The sequence below is a fragment of the Rosa chinensis genome, chromosome 2, assembly GCF_002994745.2.
Source record: "Rosa chinensis cultivar Old Blush chromosome 2, RchiOBHm-V2, whole genome shotgun sequence".
NCBI lineage: Eukaryota > Viridiplantae > Streptophyta > Magnoliopsida > Rosales > Rosaceae > Rosa > Rosa chinensis.
In genome coordinates, this window is record NC_037089.1 from 15,671,899 (window position 1) to 15,691,542 (window position 19,644).

General features: G+C 39.9%; 2 protein-coding genes across 4 annotated transcripts; both read left to right on the forward strand.

The window, feature by feature from the left end:
* Nucleotides 1–228: 228 nt before the first annotated feature.
* Nucleotides 229–9,682, forward strand: LOC112183783 (probable disease resistance protein At5g66900). The gene is made up of 3 exons (XM_024322121.2): nucleotides 229–898; nucleotides 8,895–9,295; nucleotides 9,500–9,682. Exons 1-3 carry the CDS (start codon nucleotides 724–726, stop codon nucleotides 9,680–9,682), a joined length of 759 nt encoding a protein of 252 aa, XP_024177889.1. The 5' UTR covers nucleotides 229–723.
* Nucleotides 9,683–10,139: 457 nt separating this feature from the next.
* Nucleotides 10,140–13,280, forward strand: LOC112190622 (probable disease resistance protein RXW24L). Of its 3 annotated transcripts, none has more exons than XM_024330073.2 (3): nucleotides 10,140–10,273; nucleotides 10,408–11,241; nucleotides 12,277–13,280. In XM_024330073.2, exons 2-3 carry the CDS (start codon nucleotides 10,431–10,433, stop codon nucleotides 12,570–12,572), a joined length of 1,107 nt encoding a protein of 368 aa, XP_024185841.1. In that variant the 5' UTR covers nucleotides 10,140–10,273; nucleotides 10,408–10,430; the 3' UTR covers nucleotides 12,573–13,280. The 3 variants fall into 3 exon arrangements, with proteins under 3 accessions (XP_024185841.1, XP_040370072.1, XP_024185842.1); XM_040514138.1 differs by lacking the exon at nucleotides 12,277–13,280 and adding an exon at nucleotides 11,732–12,263; XM_024330074.2 differs by having other exon boundaries at nucleotides 10,182–10,269.
* The last annotated feature ends 6,364 nt before the right edge of the window (nucleotides 13,281–19,644 follow it).

A 19,644-nucleotide genomic window follows, 5' to 3' on the forward strand; every position in this document is an offset into this window, starting at 1 on the left:
AACATTTTGTTCTTTTCTGATTAGAGAATAACATCTAATATTCTTGCCTGTCTTGCGTGATCAACAAGACAACAACTAACCAAGAAAAAAGAATAGTTTTGTATTGCTTTTTTGGGTCTCATGTTTATTGTTTACATGGGTTCCAAATGAATTCATGTTATTGGATTCCAAATTTTAGTGGTCTCAGTTTTTCTAATCATATCTGCCCTCTTTGTGTTATATTTATCTGCCCTCTCTGTGGATAAACTTTTTGATGAGCTGTACATTGTCTTTAAAGACCTCATCAAGAAGAATATTGAATTTAAAGGGAAACTTGAAGGCATCGAAGCCAAGCTAGAAGCTCTAAAGCCGGTGATCCGAGACATGGTGCAGAATAATGAGGTATTAGATCGCTCAAGGAAGGAACTAACAGGTTTAACTGGAGTTATGGAGTCTGGCATTAAGATCATTGGCAAGTGCTCAAAGTTTCGGGTGTGGAAGGTCTTCAAGAAGTACAAATACGCCAACGAACTTATTTAATGGGAGAAAAGTCTAGAAAGTGTGTTAGTTATCCTGAACGTGCAGACCAGCAGGGATGTGAAGGACATTGCAAGAGAGGTGAAGAAGAATGCAGGGGTTTTGCCTGCAGATAGGTTGAAGAATGTGGAGACTTTGGTAGAGAATATAGAGGAAAAATTGGACCAAATTGTGATACAAAATCAACCTGGGGAACCTAAAGCCTGGATGAGTACTGAAGTACCTGAGCTTCCACGTTTTGCAGTGGGACTGGACAAGCATTTGAAGGAATTGAAGATGAAGCTTCTTAAGGATGGCGGGTCAATGCTTGTAATAACAGCTCCTGGAGGGTCTGGCAAAACCACTTTGGCTAAAATGTTTTATCATGATCATGAGGTCAAAGGTATTATATGATGATGCTGTTGTAAAACAGAAAAAATTTCAGAGAGAGAGAGAGAGAGTTTGGACACAGAGAATCAGATTGTGTGTCTTATTCATCTCACCATAAGGAGCCTTATATAGGACTACATGGTGTACACGAAAGGGTAATGCTTAATTACAATCCAATCACTCCTACAATTACAACCTATCAATCACCAATCTATAGGGATAGGCACCTATTACTCAACATCTATTTACATGATTATCCACAAATATTTACAACACTCCCCCTTGGATATTCCATGTCAATAGTGTTGCATAGGCTGAGCGCTTCTAAGTTGCCTCGTCAAAAACCTTGCCAAGTAATAAAAACCCTGTGGGAAAAAAAACAATCTTGGTCGAAGGAGAAAAAGAGCACAACGCGCTTGAGTGTGGAGTAGCAGTATCACAACTTCAGAGATAGGTGAAGTCTTCTTATCAGCACCATAAGTAGGTAGTATGTCTACGAGAGGGATGCATTAGAGTTGCTACACCAAAACCTTGCCCGGTAAACCCATTGGGAGAAACCCGTGGTCGAAGGGAAAAGATGAGCAAATGCATGTATATGTCGAATCAAAGCATCTTCAGGATGTAGTATAAGTGGGGTGACCATGCTAAAGATGTGCCTCGTTAAAACCTTGCCAGGTAACAAAACCCAGTGGGACAAAATAACCCTAGACGAAGGACAAAAAGAGTACACGATGGTCAAGTGGGTATGCTTCAAGATACTCCCCCTGATTTCGACTCCCCCTGAAAATTACATGTTAGGTTATTCAAATAGTTTACGTAAACCAATACCTTGAACATGCTTCTGGAAATGTAGACTTTGGTAGTGACTTGGTAAAGAGGTCTGCACGATTGTCTTCAAATCAAATATGCTTAACTTCAATCTTCTAATGCTCCTGTTGTTGCTAATTAAAGGAGAACTTTGATACAATATGTTTGGTGTTGTCTCCTTTGATGAAACTCATCTTTATCTGCTCTATGTAAGCAGCATTATCCTCGTAGATAATGGTTGGTTCATCAGTAGTGGAATGCAGTCCACATGTGCTTTGAACATGCTTTGTAATGACTTTTAGCCATGTACATTCATATACTGCTTCGTGAAGAGCTAGTATCTCAGCATGATTCTAAGAGGTAGCAACAACTGTCTATTTCGTAGACCTCCAAGAAATTGCAGTATTCCCAATGGTAAAGACATAACCAATCTGGGAACATGCCTTGTGCGGGTCTGATAGATAGTCTATATCAGCATATCCAACAAGGCAAGCATCATTCTGAGGATCAAGGGGGTTTGATCCATTCCTTGATGCATAGGGATAGAATAAGCCCATATCCGCCGTACCTCTAAGGTAGCGAAAAATGTCTTTTATGCCATTCCAGTGGCAGCGTGTTGGCGCAGAGCTATATCTAGCTAACAAGTTCACATCGAATGAGATGTCCTGTCTAGGGCATTAAGCCAAGTGCAATAATACGCCTATTGCACTTAGATATGAGACGTCTGGCACCAATATCTCTTCGTTATCATCTGCAGGATAATACGATTCTCTCTAGACTTCAGATGACCATGGGTGTGCTTGCTTTTATCCTCATTAAAGCATCTTAACATCTTCTGGATGTAATTTGGTTGATGGACCAAAATTTCATCTGCACTGTGCTCGGGCTCCAGGTCGAGACAATAATTTGTCTCCCAAGGCCTTTCATCTCAAATTCCAACTTCAGGTGCTTTGCGGTTTCCTTGATTTCTTCAGGAATATCAATCAAATTCATATCTTTGACATAGACTGCACAATTCCAAACTAGGAACTTGTTTCCTTAATAAACACGCATGGGCATAGTTTATTATTCACATATCCCATCCCGATCAAATATTCACTTAGACGGTTATACCACCTCCGTCTAGATTGTTTCAATCCATAAACTGAACGCCTCAAAACTAACGGAGAGAGTGTTCCGTGGTCTAGAACTATTTGCATCGGGTATATTAAGTCCTTCAAGAACTTTTATGTATATCTTTGTATCGTGATCCCCATAGAGATAAGTTACGACCACATTCATAAGCTGCATATTCAGTTTTTCGGAAACTACCAAACTGATAAGGTAGCGGAACGTTATGATGTCCATTACGGGAGAATACGCCTCCTCGTAATCAATCACAGGGCATTGAGAAAATTCTTGCGCCACTAGACGAGCCTTGTGTATCACAATCTCGTTTTTTCTCATTACGCTTCCTTACAAATACCCATTTAAATTCTACGGGTTTAACATGGGGAGGTGTAGGAACAACAAGTCCAAACATCTTTCTCTTTATCAAGGAATCTAATTCGACCTGGATTGCTTATTTCCTTTTTGGCCAGTCGTCTCTTCGTTGAATTTGATCAACAAAGCAAGGTTCAAGGTCATCGCTTATTATAATTTCGGTGGCCACCGCAAATACTAATATATCATCGATGATAATCTCAATCCGATTCCAAATCTCACTAAATTTACTGAGATTTCTCTATTCTCGAGAGTGGGTTCAAATGTTGGAGCGTCCCCCAACATCGTCTCTTCTAGGACAGACCCATAATCCGGATTTATCTCATGAGATGGATCGGTTTTGAGATTGCGATGTCAAGAGGATTCGTTTGTGCCAAGTTTACCCTCTTCTAGGGAAAAGAATCCTTCGAACCTAATAGTTCACCTCACTTCAGGGCAGGGAAATATGACTGGTTAGCCGCCATGGTCGTACCTCGTCCATCTGGGACGACACATCCTACAGGGACGTCTATCCTTGCAGGCACATTTGCAGCAGGTATATATGATCTTGTCACTTTAGCTAGATCAGAGAAAGCGTCTGGCATATTTTGGGCTACACTCTGTAGATCTAGAATTCTCCGCACTTCATTATCACATTGTGCGGTTCGGGGATCAAGATGAGACATAGTGGGGACATTCCACGTAGATTCACGTCGTTCATCAGGAACGGTAATGTTCTTATCTCCCCCTAACGGCGGGAAGAGTGTCTCATCAAAGTGACAATCCGCAAATCTAGCGGTAAAGAGATCGCCTGTCAAGGGCTCGAAAGAGCACATAATGGATGGGATTCATAATCGACATGTATGCCCATCATTTGTTGAGGACCCAATTTTGTACGTTGTGACGGCACAATTGGCACGAGGACTGCATACCCAAATGCGCGTAAGTGTGAAACATCAGGTTCGTACCCAGTCACCAACTGTAACGCGGAGTAAGGTTGGGTAGCAGTGGGCCTCAACGGGACCAACATAGCTGCATGCAAGATTGCATAGCCCCACACAAAAACTAGGAGCTTGGTGCGCATTACCAAGATTCTATTTGCGAGACCATCTTGGGTGTGAACATAGGGAACTATATGTTCAGCATCAATCCCAAGGGATATGCAATAATCATCGAAAGACTTCGATGTAAACTCTCCGGTATTATCAAGTCTAATAGACTTTATGGGATAATCCGAGTGGTGAACCCTCAATTTCATGATCTGGGTGAGAGTTTAGCAAAAGCAGCGTTTTCTTGTGGACAATAGTGTAACATGTGATCACTTTGTCGATACATCAACCAAAACCATTAATATTTAACTGGTCCACATGGTGGTTGGATATGTCCACAAATTTCCCTTGCATTCTGTGCAGAAAAATGGTGGTGTATATACTAGTCTTTGCATATGATGGTCTAGTATTAAATATTCTTAACAAGTATGGCATAGTGTGTCATTATATACAGGACCCTTATTCAGAAGGGGATGCACCTGCGATGAGTTGAGGATACAGTGCATCATACTTTGACCTGGGTGTCTCAAAAGGTCATGCCATAGCAAGTAGTTGCTTGAATTAGTTAGCTTCTAGCTAACAGATTTCAATTTCCCCAATGTACGCTTCTGGCAGCACACTCGGAGGTTATGCAAAGATATTCCACGCATTTTTCTCAGTGGTTTCAGCGTGATAACCGTTGGTTCGAATATCCTTAATACTCAATAAAGTTCTTCTGGAACGTGGAGATTATAAGGCCTCATTAATGGTAGGTTCAGCACCATTGGACAACATATAGTGGGTTTTGCCATAACCCTCTATCAGGTTGGATTGGCCTGATACGGTTGTCACAGAGGTATGAATAGACAATAAGTTTGAAAAATATCTCCGATCTGGGAGTATGGTGTGCATAATAGCACTTTCAACCAGATAACAAACTTCCCCACAGAATATGTCTATTCATTTATTTAATTCAATGGATCACATGTATGAATAAGTTTATTGAATTAAATATATTCGAACATAACCACATTTCTATAATCCAAAATAATTGAAAACATAAATCACCAAAATCCGAAGATGTTTCATTCATTAAGATGAAATAGATATGACACAAGGGATCAATTATACCCATGTCTTCGAGTTCTAATCCTCGGTATTCGGTATGTTCAATAACTGCCTGAAAATCCATGATCTCTAGTGTGGAATCAATAGAAAATGACCCTTTAATAAAGTTGGTATTTCGAGTTCCGCGACCGGCGTAATACTCATCTACTGCTTCAGCTATCGCACAACAGGTGCGGGACCAGCAGTCAACTCATCCACATCGATAACAAAGATCATACTGATTCTGGTGGCAGCGGGCCGGACCAGTGTTTCTTTCCACTCAGGCTTGTTGAGTTATGGCATCATGGTTCCTACCACGTGGAGCCTAATTACGTGCACCTTGGCCTTTTGGGACTTGGCCACGTGGCTGATGGTCATATGGGTTATTTTGTTCTGCCAATCATGTCTTGCTTCAAGCAAGAAAATGGTCATCTGATGGTGAAAGTGCTCTTCCAGAGCGACCCAAAGAGTCTGTATATCCTTTTCATCGGATACTCAAGTTGGAGTGTTTACTCCATATGTTTCCTTTTTTTTTGAAAATTATGGCACTCATATTAAAAGCCTCAATGACGACATTGTTAGCATTGATTGTTGATCTTATCTTCTATGCAGTCAGATGAATTTTCACATCTTGAGTTCACTTTAGATAGTTTCTTCTGGAGAGCTCCAAAGCAACAAAGTCAAACATGTTGAGATTTGACATTTCTTACAGGAAATGAACAAATAATATTAGTGCTTTGGGTAATATCATCCATAAGCAAGTAATGAGAACTTCAGGTTCTATAACATGGTATGAAAAATCGGATTAGACATGTAAAATCTACTGGTTTTATCATGTGTGGTGAATTTATGAAGGAAACTTCAAGTTTCTTAAACGACATTATCGAAACTACAAGTTCGATATATGTATGAACTACGGGTTCATTTAGAACTTCTAGTTCATTAGGTACCTGCATTTTCTACACATATATTCTAGTGCGAAAATTTAGGCAAGTAACACAATAATATTGAATAAAGTAAATTGTAATAATATCTCACAAATTGGATAAATAAAAATTACAAATCAATTGAGATATTAATTGCATGCTAGTAATATAACAGATTAATTATCATACAATTATGTAAATAAATGCTTCTGGCAATTAATTACACATATTAGATATGGAGAATCTATTTACAATATGAAATCATTTTTCCTTTTATTTTGATTCTGCTAGACCAAAGAAGGAGTGGGCTTGATAGTGAAGCCTATCGAGCTTAGTCTGCGGGCTCGTGACCTAGGCTTTCATGCACTAGTCAAAGAGTATGTGAGGCCTACTGGGCTGCTAGGTCCTGCAGAGGGAGAGTGGGCCTGCTGGGCTCAGGCTAATCTGCCAAGGAATGAAAAGTTATTACTCAACCCTTTCGGTAACTCCAATTGAATACAACCAGGTAAGGAAAGATGAGGTTTAGGTGGAGCGAGGCTCGCTTAAGTACACGGCCTCATCTGAACCTTTCCTTGACATCGCATCCAACTGGATGAGCCTAGTTTGAGAAGATTCATAACTTTTGTCATGGTAACATGTAGTGAGCATCTATTCTGGCCTTGCAACTTGGGCCTGAGTTTCTGGCTCGAATTTGTTGTTATGACTTTGGGCTTGATTTGAGCTTCTGACTCAGCCTCTATTAATATTCACAATTATAACATAACCAAATTCAATATAAGTTATTAAATCGTAACATAAATAAATTAATGCAGCGGTTATATACCTAAGGAAATGGGTTCAAATCCCATTAATGCTTCTGGCATTATGTACAGGTAATAAATTTGGCAAAATGCTTCTGGCACAATGTTTATGTAATAATTTAGCCCATAATGCTTCTAGCATAAATAATTATAATGGCAAATTCAAATTAGTGTAACCAAAAATTAAGCCCATAATTCTTCTATCATAATTCACGTAATAATTCAGAATTGTCTCAATGTGATAATGAAGTGATTGTGGTAATGAGCATAAATTACTATGATAATTGCTTTGGATAAAATCAATCAAAATCAAATCACAGGTTGAATCAATTGATCAATCACCAATTATATGGAGTTGAATCTGCTTATGGCAGTATTAATATTAAATGGTGTTGGTAAATTCCAGCTAGCCATAATGGCATAGTGTACAATGTGCTAGGCTAATGCATGATGTGGCTGGGTTCGAATCCCAGGAGCAGCAGAATCCCTTTTCTTTTTGCTTGTTTTTTTAATTGGTATGCACTATATGGTACTACTGGACCAAATGCTTCAAATCCAAGAATCCTAACCTTTTTTTTCTTTTCCAACCAAACAATCCAAAGCCAAATAAACCAAGACACATAAACGAATATATATAAATATGTATATACCAAATATTAGGGTTCATGCATCATGGTGATTGTTCATATTCAATCATTAGGCTCAATAAACATGAATATGAAATTAGATTTTGGAAAACATTACTTGATGAAGAACGGATGAATGTTCAGCTTATGTGTGCAGAACTGAGAAGGTTGTCTTCTCAGCCAATCCAAGAACTATTCGCCTCTTCTGGTAGGAAATCCCGAATCTCAAAGCTATTCGATCCAAATCTTAGAGCTAGTCGTGAACGCGGAGCAGATTCTCTTCTGAACAGCTGCCACTTCAAATGGTGTACAGGTCTCAAAACGACTCCAATATGGCTGAAATTTGGAGGTCAGAGAGAAGAGGTAGAGACGAACAACTTTGATGAAGGAAAGATTTTGATCTGAGGTCCCAATCAAGAGGTTTCGGGGCGTGCAAACAGGCTGCAGCAGGGGGGTTTTTTTTCTGGCTAAGGCTTGGGTTAGAGTCCTCGTGCTGATAACGTGTTGTAAAACAGAAAAAATTTCAGAGAGAGAGAGAGAGAGTTTGGACACAGAGAATCAGATTGTGTGTCTTATTCATCTCACCATAAGGAGCCTTATATAGGACTACATGGTGTACACGAAAGGGTAATGCTTAATTACAATCCAATCACTCCTACAATTACAACCTATCAATCACCAATCTATAGGGATAGGCACCTATTACTCAACATCTATTTACATGATTATCCACAAATATTTACAACAGATGCTATACTTTAATTCTTTTTGTTTCTTGAAAAGTGTTGGGACTTCGGAGTAGTGGTGATCTGAAATTTAACATCATTTGATCTGCGGTAGTGGCATTTGATTCTGAAGATAGGTATCATACACATTTAATAATTTGAATCCTGTAGTTGACAATAACTGAACTCAGATGCATCTAATCTAGGCTGTTAGAGAAATTTGAACTTTCTATGTAACTTCATAATCAATCAAGCTACAAATATGGTAATAAGCTGTTGCTTGAATATCACGTTTGACTGGATTGAGTGCTACTCTCTTCATATTTGCATATGAGAGTGCTGCAGTTGACATCTGTCAAGACAGATAAAGTGTTACTTCCTTATTCAAGACAGCCGTACTATTGGTATTTTGATACTTAACATCCATAATTAGTGGTATGCTTAGAAATAGTTCATCTCTTTCTTTTAAATTTGTAGACCATTCCGAAAAATCTCTTGGTGACAGCTTTGTTTTGTTGTGTTTGGATAGATAAATTCACCAAGAACATCTTTGTTACTGTTTCAACAAAGTCCAACTACATTGTTGTGCAAGAACTATGTCAAAAGTTGGGTTCCCAGGAATCGACATTCCCAAATGAAGATGGTGCATTCAGCTGGCTGAAGGAATTTCGGAAGGAAACCTCACAAATTCCTTTTCTTCTCATCCTGGATGATGTTTGGTCTAAATCAGAATCCCTTCTTGAGAAGTTTAATGAACAGAGTATACAATCAAATTTCAGTATCTTGGTGACATCAAGATCTTCATTTCCAAGTTTTGGTTCTCAATATCCTTTAAATGCATTGACTCATAAAGATGCGATGACTCTTTTTCGGCATTCAGCAATCCGGGGAGATAAGAGCTATAATGTTCCAGAAAATCTTCAGGACAAGGTGATTTCGTAGTCTATAATGCACAATATATATGCTTTGCTTATTTACAGTATCTAGCTACAAAATATCCTATATTTATGCTTGCTGATACACTAACACTAGTATATATCTACAAATATGCTTGCTGATGTACTGAAACAGAAACAAGAACAACAATAGATAGAATTTTTCAAAGTGACGTGAATCTACAAAATTGGACTGCAGATAGTAAGGCATTGTAAGGGATGTCCACTTGCTATTGAAGTGGTCGGAAAATCTCTATGTGGAAAATTTACAGAATCATGGCTTAAAAAACTAAACGACTGGCCCAAAGGTGCTTCTATTTTTGATACCGAGACTGAAGTGCTTCTTTGCCTCAAAAGTAGCTTAGTATTTTTGTATACTTGATAGTAATGAGAACATTCCATTAAAATATCACCCTTAACATTTTTCAGTCATTTTTAAGGAGACTGGGAAGATGTCATTAAGATAGGGAGAGCTGTTTTTGTTTTTTTTTTGGAAGTTAACGTAAACCCATATTAAGAGATGATGCATGTCGTGAAAAAGTATGGTAAAATGTTCCTCTTTTCAGACGTAGTAGGGATAGCTTACAATATGTGGTAGGTGGATTCATATTCCTTGCCATGAAAGAGCGAGGAAGTTGCTTGGTCGACAAGCTTTTTTCTTTAAGCTTTGACTGGTTAAGCCTCAAGTGCCCCTTATACCAAAAAAATCAAGTCTCCCCATCTCGCATGGAGTCAATCCGCGTTTGCTTGCTTAAGTTTTAAGTCTCTCTCTGGGAGTCAATGTTGAAGTCATTCAGAAATTTCTATGTAGCTTCCTCAATCCCCAATGAATTATTAGTGTATATTATCATAGTGCCAAATTCCAGATGCACCGAGTCGCAGACCAATATTTAGTTCTTTTTCTGATTGGAGAAGAACATCCAGTATTCTTTGCTTGTCTTGCAGGATCAACAACTAACCAAGAAAAAAGTAGGTATGTATTGCTTTTTTGGTCTCATGTTTATCGTTTACATGGGTTACACATGACATTCATGTTTTGGATTCCAAATTTATTTCGTGGTCTCAGTTTCCTCAGTTTTTCTAATAATATCTGCCCTCTGTGTTTAGTTTATCTGATTTTGGTGTAAGGAATGATCAATCCACTGGAGAAACTTTTCGAGGAGCTCTGCAATGCCTTTAAAGACCTCATCAAGAAGAATATTAAATTTAAAGGCAAACTCAAAGGCATCGAAGCAAAGCTAGAAGCTCTAAAGCCGGTGATCCAAGATATGCTGCAGAGTAATGAGGTATTAGATCGCTCAAGTAACGAACTAAAAGGTTTAACAGAAGTTATCGAGTCTGGCATCGAGCTCATTGTCAAGTGCTCAAAGTCTCGGGTGTGGGAGCTCTTCAAGAAGTACAAATACGCCAACAAACTTATTGAATGGGAGGAAAGTCTAGGAAGTAAGTTTGATATACTGAAAGTGCAGACCAGCAGGGATGTGAAGGACATTGCAAGAGAGGTGAAGGAGACTGGAGTGGTTGTGCAGGACACCGCAAGAGAGGTGAAGGAGACTGCAGTGGTTGTGCAGGACACCGAAAGAGAGGTGAAGGAGACTGGAGTGGTTGTGCAGGACACTGCAAGAGAGGTGAAGGGGACTGGAGTGGTTCTGCAGGACACCGCAAGAGAGGTGAAGGAGATTGCAGCTACATTGAAGAATGTGGAGGCTTCGGTAGAGAATATACTAATTGTGATACAAAATCAACCTGGGGAATCTAAAGCTTGGATGACTACTGAAGTACCTGAACTTCCAGGTAATACAGTAGGATTGGACACGCATGTGAAGGAATTGAACATGAAGCTTGTCAAGGATGGGGGGTCAATGCTTGTAATAACAGCTCCTGGAGGGTCTGGCAAAACCACTTTGGCTAAAATGTTATATCATGATGATCAAGTCAAAGGTATGATATGATGATGCTATACTTTAAATCCTTTGTTTCTTGCGAAGCATTGGGACATGGGAGTAGAAATTTAACATCATTTGATCTGCATTAGTGGCATTTCATTCTGAAGATAGACATCATACACCCATTTGATAATTTGAATCCTGTAGTTGACAATACTCACATGCATCTAATCTAGGCTGTTCGATAAATTTGAACTTTCTATGTAACTTCATAATCGATCAAGCTACAAATTTGGTAATAAGGTGTTGCTTGAATATTACATTTGACTGGATTGAAAGATATTCTCTTCATATCTGGCTATTGCAATTGAGTTCTGTCAAGACAGATAAAAGTGCTACTTATTCAAGACAACCGTAATATTGGTATTTTGATACTTACATCCGTAATGTGGTATGCTTAGAAATAGTTCATCTCTTTCTTTTAAATTTGTAGACCAATCCAAAAAATCTCTTGGTGACACCTTTGTTTAGTTGTGTTTGGATAGATAAATTCACCAAGAAAATCTTTATTACTGTTTCAAAAAAGTCCAACTACATTGTTGTGAAAAAACTATGTCAAGAATTGGGATCCCAGGAATCTGAAGTACCAAATGAAGACAATGCATTCAGCTGGCTGAAGGAATTTCTGAAGGAAACTGCACAAGAGCCTTTGCTTCTCCTCCTGGATGATGTTTGGTCTGAATCAAAGTCCCTTCTTGAGAAGTTAAATGAACTATGTGTACAATGAAATTTCAGTATTTTGGTGACATCAAGATGTTCATTTCCAAGTTTTGGCTCTCAATATCTTTTACATGCATTGAATCACAAAGATGCAATGACGGCTCACCTGTTATCTATCTTTTACATGAAGGCTCGCCTGTTATCTATCTCAACTGGTTGTCCCATCTTTCTCTCTAGCAATTATAAATGTGTGTGCGCGTGCGTGCAGTAATGAACACGGATGCATGTTTGCACTTACACGCAGATATTTAAATACTGATTAACATTTAATTGTTCCACATACTAACATCATATAGCATGTTGTTTGCAGATGGAGCGTTTTCAACAAAATGGCACGATATGGAACTACCAGTAGCTGAGGTTCTAGTCTTGAATTTTCAGACCAAGAACTATGCATTACCCCAATTTGTGGAGAAAATGGTTAAGTTGAAGGTACTGGTAGTCACAAATTATGGTATTGTGCCTTCAGAATTAACGAATTTCGAAATACTGTGTGCATCATCATATTTGAAGAGAATGAAATTGGAACGCATCTCAATTCCATCCATAGCCAAGCACCCCATGCAATTGAATGGTCTCCAGAAGATTTCTTTATTCATGGTGTAATATTGGTCAAGCTTTCAGCAATGGGTCAATCCAATTTTCACATGCATGGCCAAATCTAGTGGAAGTGAACATTGACTATTGCAATGATTTGGTGGCATTGCCTGCTGACACCAGTGATTTGATTCATCTAAAGAAGCTCAGCATCACCAACTGTCATAAACTACTTGCCTTGCCTGAAGATATTGGAAAGCTGGCCAAATTAGAATTGTTGAGGCTAAGGTCTTGTACAGGCTTAGCAAAGTTGCCGGGTTCGACTGGGAACCTCAAGATGCTAAAATCTCTTGATATATCTTACTGCTTCAGCATTAAGGAGTTGCCTGAAGACTTTGGTGAATTGATCAGCTTAAGAGAGCTTAACATGAGAGACTGCTCAAGATTGCAAGAGCTGCCTCTATCAGTTTCAAATCTGGAGCATTTCGAAGTGATATGTGATGATGAGACACAAAGCTTATGACAACCCTTCTTACCTATCGAAGGCACACACATAGTGGTGGCCAAGGAGAATATCAACCTAAATTGGCTCCCCAAGTTTCAGTTTTGAGAGCTGTCTATGTATGGTTCTTTCCCCCCGCATTTCCTTCTGCTTGTTGGATTTAATCTTCTGCTTTTGCAAAAATCATCAGATATTTTGTCTGCATATATAATACCATTGTTGTCTTGTAATTTTCAGAATCAATGTGATAATACACAATATAATTCTTCATGTCACATTGTTTCTCTCGTTGTCTGCCTTATATTCCTGGTTATGTTATGATATTGCATATGAAGAGTACAGCAGTCGATTAGGCATTGGTGGATGTGATGGCTGATTCACTAGATGTTCCACTTTCCTTCCTATCCCTAAAAACCTAATCCATTTCTGAGCACCAACTCCAGCCCCAATCTTCAGTACTTGGGTCACCAATTACTCATTGTAAAATTACCCAGCAGACAGAGTCCATGTCACCTTAGGCAGCACAGCAGAAATTCCTTCCAATGTGGAATTCCACCCACAATGGGTCAGAAACCGAGCAACACTTGGATGATCAAGAATCAAAACCTGAGGAGCCCAACCTCTGATGATCAATCCCTTGCCTTTCATACTTTCTTTAAATCCTACAGGCAACTACTCATCTTTGCCTTTCTTCACCATGCAAAAGAAGTCCTGCCCAGCAGCTTCTAGAGTCATTTCAATCTCCTTGAGCTGAGTGGAATTGAATTTGGCCACACTCTCAAAACAGACATACACAACTGAATCTGGTTTCTTTGAATCAGGCCATTTCAAACATTCATGCTTATCAATTGAGGCTTCTTTTTCTCTCTGCACTTTCTCTTCAGTTTCTCTATGCAGGGACATTGGAGCTCATGATTTCCCTCCGCCATTTCCTTCTCCTTTTTAGATTTGGTTTTGTATTCTTGTAAATGCATAGGATGACAGTATAGCAATGTAGTAGGCACCTTCTTTCAGACATTTTATGAAATCAGTTCCCAGTTGTGAATTCCGCGGAAAATTTTTAATATCTGAGCAGTTCAGTTTAATATCATGGGTGATTTGTTAGATGATCTATAAACTCTTATATCTTGGCGTGATCACTCCAATTTGTAGCACTGTTTCTATCAAAACCTATGCTAGTGTTAGTTCTTAGTATTATACAACAGCAGTAACATGTCCTCTGGTAATTAGTATTTTGGTATATTTCATTGAAATGAGAAGATTCCATTAAAATATCATTCTTAACATTTTTCAGTCATTTTAAAGGAGACTGGGAAGATGTCGTTAAGATAGAGAGAGCTTATAATATGTGGTAGGTGGATTAATACTCCTCGCCATGAAAGACCGAGGAAGTTGCTTGCTCAAGCTTTTTTCTTTAAGCTTTGGCTGGTTAAGCCTCAAGTCCCCTTTAGCCTAAAAAGAAAAAAACAAAAACATCAAGTCTCCCAATCTCCCAAAGAGTCAATCCGCGTTTGCTTGCTTAAGTTTTAAGTCTCTATCTGGGAGTCAATGTTGAAGTCATTCAGAAATTTCTATGGAGCTTGCTCAATCCCCAATGAATTATTACTGTATATTATCATAGTGCCAAATTCCAGAGGCACTGAGTCAGTGAGTCGCAGACCAACACTTTGTTCTTTTCTGATTAGAGAAGAACATCTAATATTATTGCCTGTTTTGCATGATCAACAACTAACCAAGAAATAAGAATAGTTTTGTATTGCTTTTTTGGGTCTCATGTTTATTGTTTACATGGGTTCCAAACGAAATTCATGATATTGGATTCCAAATTTTAGTGGTCTCAGTTTTTCTAATCATATCTGCCCTCTGTGTTATATTTATCTGATATTGGTGTTAGGAATGATCAATCCAGTGGATAAACTTTTCGATGAGCTGTACATTGTCTTTAAAGACCTCATCAAGAAGAATATTGAATTTAAAGGGAAACTTGAAGGAATCGAAGCCAAGCTAGAAGCTCTAAAGCCCGTGAGCTGAGACATGGTGCAGAATAATGAGGTATTAGATTGCTCAAGGAAGGAACTAACAGGTTTAACTGGAGTTATGGAGTCTGGCATTAAGCTCATTGGCAAGTGCTCAAAGTTTCGGGTGTGGAAGGTCTTCAAGAGTACAAATATGCCAACGAACTTATTGAATGGGAGAAAAGTCTAGAAAGTGAGTTAGTAATACTGAACGTGCAGACCAGCAGGGATGTGAAGGACATTGCAAGAGAGGTGAAGGAGAATGTAGGGGTTGCGAATGAGACTGCAGATAGGTTGAAGAATGTGGAGACTTTTATTTTTTTTAGGGCAACGGAAGACTAATCCATTGATCGAAATCATAACGACCTCACTCGGTCAAGCATGAAGGGTACAAGCACCCCCCATATTACAATGCAAACTCACGAAGAGTACTAAATCCAAAAGAAATCCATACTTGAAAACTAAAATCCTAAAGGAACTGCTGAAAAAGAAAATGCAGAATTGAAAAAACTCCATAATCCTACACTGCCCAAAAATGAAACTAATGTCCTGAACATCTTGACGCGTAAGACCCTTTTGGTGTACGTCGCGACATCCAACACACCCACAGCAACATTCTAGGAACAGATACAGGACAAAGAGCCGGACAGACCATCCCAAAAAGCCCAAACCCGACCCAAGTGTGAGAAAATAGGGGGAATTGGGCTATAGACCCAAGTCTCTAGACTGCACCCCTGCAGCCCAGAAAGGCAGAGGCCCAAGGCCCACTACCCACACCCTACGTGCCTCACACCCAGCCACCAAATCTGGCCCTTCCGAGAAGCCGCCCGCCACCGCCAAATCAGTCCGGCGGCCTCCCCAAGCCGGAGACAGTGGCAGCCATCTCGCCACCCACCAAAGCCTGTGCTAGCCGCCGATCTCTAGCAGGAAAGCTCCGATCTCACTCCTCCTCTAGTCCCGAAACCACGATCGATCTCTTTCGAGTTCCTTATAACTCCATTTTTCTGAGCATATTACTTTTGTGACTATGATGGCTGGGCCATCAGTATTAATTCAAGGACATGAAATAGCCCAAGTTCCACTTGCCAAATGGCACCTTGATTACTGTCACAAAAACTCTCTACGCTCCTAGGGCAAACCGCACCTATGAATAACCAACGGATTCCATGCAAAAACGCATGTAGAGAACGGAAATGAGTTCCTTTGCAATGCCTCTAACAATTGAGAACAAATGCGCATCTTAGAGAAGTTTATGTGTCTCTCTAGTTGACTCTATGTCACTATTCAAGTTATTAAATCTAATAAAGTTCTGAGAGAAGATCTCTTGGATTTAAACACATATTGGTTTTGTCACGACAAGATAGGTCATCCTAGTCATGATATGATGATCCGTCTACTAAAAATTTCACACGGACATCCTTTCTTTCTAGAGAAACGAAGCATGAATCAAAGGTTGATTCCTGGACTAAGTATGACAGCCGCCGCGGTCTAGGGCACCCGCCACTGTCCACCACCATCCTTGGCTGGCACAGTCCTTATCCATGACACCATGGATTGCGTACATTATAGTGATGACGCGCCAGGTGATGTTGCAATCACCAACTTTGCTTCAAATAGCATTTCAGATGCTTAGGTCTAACCAAATCTTTATTGGTTGCTTCTAAGGCCTCTCGTTCGTTTTACAAAGCCTGTTTCTTAAGGAAAGTTAAGACTGAGACCGTCCAATGCAAAGGATATGAAAATACTCATTTTGTTCTTACATAGAATCCATAGGGATTCTGTGGACTAGTTTAACCAACTTGCAGACGTTTAAATATCTCATGATGTTGGTTGACACGCAAACACGCTGGTCACGTGTTGTGTCATTGTCCACTTGTAAAAGCTACTTATGCTACACTCCTAGCACATATCATATGACAATAGGCTCACTCCCCAGACCATCCTATTCAGTCAATTGGACTTGACAATGCTAGAGAGTTTACATCGAAGACTTTCGATGGTTATTGCATTGGGACTAATGTTGGACATCATATTCCCATGAACACACCCAAATGGTCTCGCGAAAATGACTACAATGGTGGTCCAGACACTGGTAATGCGCACTAATTTCCTTACATCCGCTTGGGGTGATGCAATATCACATGCAGCTATGCTAATTCATCTACGACCCATCGCTACTCAATCTCCCTCTGCGTTATAGCTAGTGACTGGGTACAAGTATCGTACTTAGGCATATTTGAGTATGTCATTTATGTGCCAATATCGCCGCCACAGCTCTCTATGATGGGTTCTTACAGAAGAATAGGAAACTACGTTGGATTTGAGCCTCCAACAATCGTCCGCCACTTAATGCCCTTGCTAGGCGATCTCATTACCGCTAGATTTGCGGATGTCACTTTGATGAGACTGTCTTCCCGTCGTTATGGGGAGATAAGAACACAAATGTTCAGCAGGAACGGCAGGAGTTGTCGTGCTCTGTCCCCATTATGTCTCATCTCGATCCCAGTTAAAATGACGAGATCACACATCTGTTGCAAATATGCCTGCAAGGAAGGACGTCCCTACAAAAGGACGTAGCGCCACCCTACACGGAAGTAGGCATGGCGCTAACGCCAAAGAGAGTGGCACTCTGGCGTTACAGGCCATAGCCAAAGCAAGGATGCATGGGAGGCACGTGCGTTCGAAGGATACTTTGGCACATTTCAATCCTTTGATCATTAAGACTTAAAATCAGTCTCATGAGAATCTTCCGGATTATGGTTATCGTTGGGGGATGCCTCAACGTCAGAACCTATTTTTGAGAATATAGAGCTCTATGAAAATTACACTAGTGTTCATGAGACGTGGGATAGAAACTCCATCATAATTGATGATGTAGTTGCGCATTTCGTTGTGCATGAGTTCATTGAGTCCGATGATATCGAACCATGCTCCGTTGATAAATGAATGTCAACATAGAGAAATTTGGCCTAAATGGAAAGATGCGATCCAGGTTAATTTGGATTCGATTCTCTAACGAAGAGAAAGGTTTTTGAGCCAGTGATGCCAACACCTCCTATCATAAAACCTATTGACTAATGGGTCTTCGTTAGAAAGCGTGATGAGAAAAAGAGATGGCAATCTCGCCTTATGGTGCAAGGCTTCTCACAAAACGCCCTGAAATCGACTACGATGAGACATATTCTCTCGTAATGGATGTCAGTGCACTCCACTACCCTGTCAGTTTGGTAGTTTCCGAATAACTGAACATGCAGCTTACAAATGTGGTCAACACGTATCTCTATGGGGATCTAGATACGGAATATACATGAAGGTTCATGGTGAACTTCATCTACCCAAGTCAAGTGGCTCTAGACCACGGAGCACGTTTACAATAAGATTGAAACGCTCACTAAAGTGACTATTTGATTGGGAAGGGATATGCCCACGCGTTTCTATAACAAGTTTCTGATTCTATCGTGATTCATGTTGGACATGATCTTCATTGGAAGCCCTTAAAGAGTTAAAGGAAACCGCTGAACACTTGAAATTCGAGTTTGAGATGAAGGATTTTGAGAGAACACGATTATGTCTCAGTTTGGAACTTGAGCATCGTGTCGATAGATGCTTAGACATTTTGACAAGGTCAAGCCTTCAAGCACCCCCATGATCGTCCATAGTCTTGATCCTGAAAAGGATCCTCTTCATCCAAAGGATGATGACGAAGATGTGTTAGAGGTAGAAGTGTCTTACTTGAGTACAATAGGAGCATTATTGTACTTAGATCAATGCACAAGACCAGACATCTCATTTTCCATGAACTTGTTAGGTAAGGTATAGCTCTGGGCCAACGAGATGCCATTGGATTGCTGTAAAAGATATCTTTCGATACTAGAGATGTACGACTGATATGAGCATGCTTTATCCCTACAGATAGATGATGGATTCGAACCCATCACACACCAGGTACGCCGCCAACATTGGCCTGCGTCCTCTATTTGGAAGGTTTTGCTGATGCTGGGTATCTGTCTGACCCATACAAAGGTGATTCCCAAACTGGTTAAGTGTTCACCATGGGAAAAGACCGTGATATCTTGGAGGTCTACGGAATAGACCTTAGTCGCTATATCTTCGAACTATGCAGAGATTATTACTCTTCACAAAATGGTTCGTAAATGTTTATGGATTGGATTCATGATTACGCATGTTCGAACAATTGTGGTTTGAAGTCTACCACAGATGACCCTACAAGCATTTAGGATAATGCTGTTTGTTTTGAACAAATGAAGCAAGACTACATCAAAAGCGACAACACTAAGGATAATCAGCAATAACAGACTCTCCTCAAGATCAAAGTGAACTAGGTTCAATCTGAGGACAGTATGGCAGACTTGCTCACTAAGTCATTGCCTAAATTCAACTTTCGAGAAACATGTTGGTAGCATCGTTTGCGGAAGTTATCCAAACCCTAATGACTGTAGTCATCAGGGGGAGATGCAGACATCAAGGGAAGGTGTCTACATGTATGGTCTCGAAACATAAAGGGTGTGTTGTGCTCTTTTTCCCCTTCGACCGAGGTTATTTTTTGTCGCACTGGGTTTTTGTTACTCGGCAAGGTTTTTAGCGAGGCAACGAGAGAAGCACC

Bases quoted from the DNA above. Each gene is read 5' to 3' on its own strand.
- LOC112183783 (XM_024322121.2), top strand. From the start codon at position 724: ATGAGTACTGAAGTACCTGAGCTTCCACGTTTTGCAGTGGGACTGGAC. The intron at 899-8,894 runs GTATTATATGAT...GTGTTTGGATAG, and splicing joins TCATGATCATGAGGTCAAAG to ATAAATTCACCAAGAACATC. The intron at 9,296-9,499 runs GTGATTTCGTAG...ATTGGACTGCAG, and splicing joins CAGAAAATCTTCAGGACAAG to ATAGTAAGGCATTGTAAGGG.
- LOC112190622 (XM_024330073.2), top strand. From the start codon at position 10,431: ATGATCAATCCACTGGAGAAACTTTTCGAGGAGCTCTGCAATGCCTTT. The intron at 11,242-12,276 runs GTATGATATGAT...TGTTGTTTGCAG, and splicing joins TCATGATGATCAAGTCAAAG to ATGGAGCGTTTTCAACAAAA.